This window comes from Bos mutus, chromosome 8, assembly GCF_027580195.1.
Source record: "Bos mutus isolate GX-2022 chromosome 8, NWIPB_WYAK_1.1, whole genome shotgun sequence".
Lineage (NCBI taxonomy): Eukaryota > Metazoa > Chordata > Mammalia > Artiodactyla > Bovidae > Bos > Bos mutus.
Window position 1 is genome coordinate 45,211,707 of NC_091624.1, and position 6,103 is coordinate 45,217,809.

The 6,103-nt window shown below is 39.3% G+C and overlaps 1 protein-coding gene across 5 annotated transcripts in view; it reads right to left on the reverse strand.

Annotated features, from left to right (window-relative positions):
- LOC102277413 (disintegrin and metalloproteinase domain-containing protein 28) overlaps nucleotides 1-5,711 on the reverse strand; it is a 125,755-nt gene extending 120,044 nt beyond the window's left edge. For 3 of the 5 annotated variants that reach the window (XM_070375528.1, XM_070375527.1, XM_070375529.1), the window contains exon 1: nucleotides 5,537-5,711. In XM_070375528.1, the coding sequence (XP_070231629.1) occupies nucleotides 5,537-5,588 (52 nt within the window). In that variant the 5' untranslated portion in view covers nucleotides 5,589-5,711. The remainder of the gene's footprint in view (nucleotides 1-5,536) is intronic. The other 2 variants (XM_070375526.1, XM_070375525.1) reach the window with 1 other exon arrangement.
- Nucleotides 5,712-6,103: the final 392 nt, after the last annotated feature.

The window sequence follows — 6,103 nt, forward strand, 5'->3', positions numbered from 1 at the left end:
CCTGGAGAATCCCAGGGACAGCGGAGCCTGGTGGGCTGCCGTCTATGGGGTCACACAGAGTCGGACACGACTGAAGCGACTTAGCAGCAGCAGCAACACAATTCCCTACAGCTTCCCATTACTCTGTGTATAAATACACCAAAGGCACCCATGTGCTGTCTGGTGATTGTGTCCGATCAACACAATTAGTCCCATTAATGTGGAGCTCATGAAGCCATATATTCCACCAGTGCTGCAACCAGAGTAACTCTTCTAAAAATGCTGCATGAAAAATGGCTTTCATTCATAATACACATTATTCTGATGGGGAATATTAGTCCAAGCTGCCCTCAGGTCATAAAAAAATAACTATTCAACTAATTCTTTTTATAAAAGCAGAGGGTGATAACACTCACATGCTCCCCACCAGAGGTGGTGAGTGGAAACAGGCAAATCCACCCAGCACAAGTTTTCTCTGATGTCCACATTGATCTCCATGCACCCAGTTCGTAATCCAAATTCTAACATTTCATGAAATCAGAAATCATCAACTGACTCTTTAATGTGAAGTCTAAATGTGTAAATCTGTGGAGAAATGTCTTTCCAACTCTTTGTTTGATGGCCAAACACTTCCAATGGACAACCAAATTAAATCAATGAATAAACTAAACTACCAGAGTTTTTCAAAAGCTTCCAGCAACCTCTTGTATTTTTTTCAGTTTGAAGTGAACAGATTTCTAGTTCTTAATGCTCTTACAACACTGGACATCTCTAAGGAAAACAGATAGAATTTCCCTTAATGGTCCTTCTTTTTCTGAAACCAAGAAGGCCCCTGAGAGAATGAGACTTGAGATATAACTAATTATGCAGCAGGAAAGAAGAGGCAATGGACCCAGATGTTATTTGGCTCATTCGTCCTTAAGTGTGATGGAGATACTGCAGTCTCCTCCCAGCTGAAGAACATCAGGCTAATTACTCTGAAGCCTGTGGAATGATCACATCTAACTGCCATCCAGGAATTCCACAAATCTGAGACAAAACACAATATGTTTCCATTAATTCATTTCAACACTTGCTTTTCTCTCTATCACAGAACTCACAAACTAGATTAGTTCTAACTAGCAGAACTGGATCAAAAAAGAAAATTGTTATTTGGGGTTGGGTTAGATCATTATTTACACTGTTTAATAGTTTTAGAAAAGTTAAATCTTTTATTTTTGGACTGTTAAACCCTTTTTATTTAGAAATAAATTCAAATGTATATGAGACTTGCAAGAATAGGAATAGTTCAAACAACATCCTTTGCCCAGATTTACCTGATTCACAGATTCACCCTTTTCAAAACATGCTGATGAGTGAGAAATAAAGTATTCTTGTAAGCCACCAATATTTTGAGGTTGTTCTTACTGAAAATTTTGCATATTCTCAGTCTCTCACATATATACATATGTTATATACATGTGTGTGTATATATACATATACATACAATTTTTTCTAACCATTTGAGGATGAGTAGTTACATTCGGAGAAGGCGATGGCACCCCACTCCAGTACTCTTGCTTGGAAAATCCCATGGACGGAGGAGCCTGGTAGACTGCAGTCTTGGGGTCGCTAAGAGTCGGACACGACTGAGTGACTTCACTTTCACTTTTCACTTTCCTGCATTGGAGAAGGAAATGGCAACCCACTCCAGCGTTCTTGCCTGGAGAATCCCAGGGACAGGGGAGCCTAGTGGGCTGCCGTCTATGGGGTCGCACAGAGTCGGACACGACTGAAGCGACTTAGCAGCAGCAGCAGCAGTTACATTAGATACACCATGATTCTTTATTCCTACAAACTTCAATATTTCCTAAGTATAAGAATATTCTCTTATACCACCATAGCCAAACAATCAAATTTTTAAAACTTAACACTGACCCAACACTTTATCATCTATATTTCAATTTTGTCAATTGACCCAGCAATATCCTTTTTGGTATTTTATTCATTCCATTGCAGGGTCCAGTCGAGGATCAGGTATTTTATTTAGTTTTCACATCTCTCTACCTTTTTTAATCTAGAATTTTCCCTCCCTTCCTTCTTCCTTCCTGTTTCTGTCTCTCTTTCACTCCCTCTCTCTGTCTTTACTTGTGTGTGTGCTAAGTCACTTCAGTCATGTCTGACTCTTTTCCACACTATAGACTGTAGCCCGCCAGGCTCCTCTATCCATGGGATTCTCCAGCAAGAATATTGAAATGGACTGCCACAGCCTCCTCCAGGGGATCTTCCCAACCCAGGGATCGAAGCCCTGTCTTGTCTCCTACATTGGCAGGTTGGTTCTTTACCACTGGCACTTCTTTTCTGTCTATAGAAAAGTTAAATCTTGTTTACAAGATTAATAAAACAGACATTAATCTGGAAGTCTACTTTATTTTTTAATATGCATGGGGCATTTTGGAGTTTAGCCCTTTTGTATGTAATACTGATATTTTCTTTTTTTTTCAAAGATACTGTTTAAAGAAGTATCTTTCCAAACTAAACACATGATGTTAAGCCCTGAATTAGGGTTTATGCAATGACATTGACTTAAGTTCTGGAATTCTCTGTAGCCCATCAAACTATCTGATGATTTTAAACTTTATGTAATAAAAAATGTACAGACACTAAAGGAAAAAACACATCCTAATTAGGTCTATAATTTTGGTTATTAAGATTAAATTACAGATATTCTTTTCGGTCTTCTAGTTACCTGATGAAAGCGATAAGAAATTGCTAATGTGAAGTAAAATGATTTCAAAAGGTACTGTATTCCCTGGGTTTTCTCCTGAAATAAAGACCTTTCTCCTTGGTCTCAATTCTTCACCCCCAAGCACCTGCCACATTCTTTAAATTTTTTCCCCCTTTCCACAAGGAAATCTCTTAAGTTATTTTTCTTGAGAGATTGTAAAGCTCAATACAAACAGTTGGCCTGATTTTACTTCATTTTTTAAACTTCACATATTTAAGAACTGGGCAAAAGTATGCTGGGAGTGGCTCTTGTTTATTCTCTGGGTGATGAGAAACAAACAAATGAACAAACAAGCAAAAGGAGATGGGAAAATGAAAATTGTTTTACTTCTTACATTTGGCTGGAAAAGAAATTAATATGGGAATGATATCAGGATATTTCAGTGACCATAGAAACACTCTTGAAAATACACATTGGAAGGTAAGAAGAGAGGGAGCTTTCTGTCCCAGATGGAAGATGGGGTCAGGGGAGCTTTCTGTAAGGACTCTCCTCCCCATCCTCACAAAAGCCACTTCAGAACCTTGGTCCCCCACCACCAAGCATTCAGAGATATCATACTTTTAGACACAACTTCTAAAAATATTGTGTCTCTTGGGGCAATTGTTGTGAATGCAAAGATAGGGGAAGAGAATCAGTTGGGATGCCCAGTTTCATCAAAAAGGCTATAATGTGGGTGGCACCGAGTGTCAACTATTCTGTTCATGGATCCAGATTGATCTTTATGCTGTTGGATAAGGCTAGTACACAAACAATTCTTATGTTTCAACCAAGCAAAGGGCCCCAGAGGGTTTTTAGTGATTGTATTTTCAGAAAATGTGGGAAAAGAAGGTGTCTAGTAAGTTTGATTTTTAAAAAATAGGAATTTTAAGTCAATAATTTAAATATCTAGCACAATTTTTAAATTAATTTTTATTGGAGTATAGTTACTTTATAATGTGTTAGCTTCTGCTTCACAGCAAGGTGAATCAGCTATATGTATACATACATGCCTTCTTTTTAAAATTTCTTTCCTTTTTTTTTTTTTCTTGCCTAGCACTGTTCTATACTGTAGGATATAATGTAAAACCTTCCCAGGTCTAGAAAAGAAATCAGAAACCAGGGTAAAAGGAAAATAATTTTTAGTAACAAGTACTGAGTGGGTGCAAGGGGTAGGAGAGCTTTTCCCTTCCTAACTTCATCCTTCTTGTTGATAAGTTAGTCTCATTTCTAGGTCCCAACAAACATTCTAAAACCCAAGAAAACGTTTTCAGGAAAGGAGTCTCAGGCACTGAAGCTAATGTGCTGACTTCAGTAAGCTCTAGAGCTAGAAATAATCAAAGAAAGTATGTTATCCGATCTAACATACAAGGGCTTCCCAGGTGGCTCTAGTGGTAAATAATCTGCCTGTCAATGCCAGATATGTAAGAGACTTGGGCTCGACCCCTGGGTTGGGAAGACCCCCTGGAAGAGGGCACGACAACTCATTCCAGTTATTTTGCCTGGAGAATCTCATGGACTGAAGCAACTTAACATGCACGCACATATATTTATAAATATATTTATTTGGCTGTGCTAGGTCCTATTTGCAGCACTCAGAATTTGCAGCATCCCCAATTCTTACTTTTAGCATGTGGGATCCAGTTCCCTGACCAGGGTCCCCTGCATTGAGAGTGCAGAGTCTTAGCCACTGCACTGCCAGTGAAGTCCCTATTTTTTAATTCTTAAACTAAAAATTGTTGCTTGCCATCTAGCATGACAAGAATGAAGTCACTAGCCATTGTAGTAACTGATCTTTAATACACAGCCTGAAACAAGAGTTCAGGGCAAAGATGAGAAATGAGACACTTGGCTCTGGGAGAAACTAGCAGAACCGACCTTCAGACAGTTAGATACTTTTAGGGGAAGATATTATAAGCCCAATTTCTTGCATTTTCCCATATCTAGAAAAGCACTAAAATCATTGTTGATTGAAAAAAAGGCACAATATGAAATTTGTGAATGAAGCTTTATTTGTGCCTATTTTTCAATCAACAAATGTTTGATCTAACCAGAAAAATGGAAGTGAATGATCAACTTAAGCTTAATGGCAGCATTGTTTTATTAAGTAATATCACAGTGCTTTATAAATATGAAATGTTTATTTCTAATGCATCATATTTATTTCTAATTCAATGTATTTACTATCACCAATAATGAGAGGACTAAATATAAAAAGGGGTAAGAAGGCAAGAGGAGAAGGGGCGACAGAGAATGAGATGATTGGATGCCATCACTGACTCAATGGACATGAGTTGGAGCAAATGCTGGGAGATGGTGAAGGACAGGAAAGCCTGACCTGCTGCAGTCCATGTGGTCACAAAGAGTCGGGGACATGACTGAGCAACTGAACAACAAATACAAAAATGTGATCGAAATGAAAAGAGTCAAACTGGCCCCAACAATAATAACGGATACTTTCTGAAGCCTCCTGCACTGTAATAACCAGTCAAATCTGTCTCATCTTAACTACTCTAAAAATGACAAGGTTGATTTTGAGGCCTTCCATTCTTTAACTCAAAGATCATATTCATTGGTTAAATGATGGTGAATGAAATCTCCCCTCTGACTTTCCTATTCTCAGATTAGATGTGTAAATAGTGATCAAAAAGTCCCCTTGCTTCTCCTTTATACTATTTATATCAGTCAGAGCCCCCCAAAACAACAGATTAAGCCTGCCAAACTGGTTAGTAAAGCTGGTGAAAAAAAACTGTTGGGAGAAGATGAAAAGCAAGCAGGTATTTAACAGAATCTGTAAAGGAGTTAAACGCCTACCTGGACATGGAGCAAGGAGTAAGGTGGCCATCAGAAGAAGCTGTTGCCACATTCTGGGTGCTCCCAGGAGCCTGGTATCCACTCTCTTCACTCAAGCAGACTGCCCTCCTGGTCTGCCCCTTCCTCCTTTCAAGTGAGACAGACTGAAACCCCAGGGTTCATTCTTGTCTCTGGTTCAGGAAGTGTTTACTAAAGGTGTTGCACAACCTTGGAGCTGTGGTCCTGTGACAATGGCACAGCAGGCGGAAGTTCTGGCTGCTGCCTGGCTCCAAGGTCCCTTTATCCTATGCTATTGTTTCTCTGTCCTTCCCCATGTTCCCCACTTAAAAGTAGTCCCTGTCCAGTAAAATTCTATATTCCCAGAAGCCACCAGGAGAATGGCTTCAATGTAGCTTGACAAATATGTGTATTTATTATCTGTATAAGAAATATACTTGTATGTACAGTCTGCTGCTGCTGCTGCTAAGTCACTTCAGTCGTGTGCGATTCTGTGCGACCCCATAGACGGCAGCCCACCAGGCTCCCCCGTTCCTGGGATTCTCCAAGCAAGAACATTGGAGTGGGTTG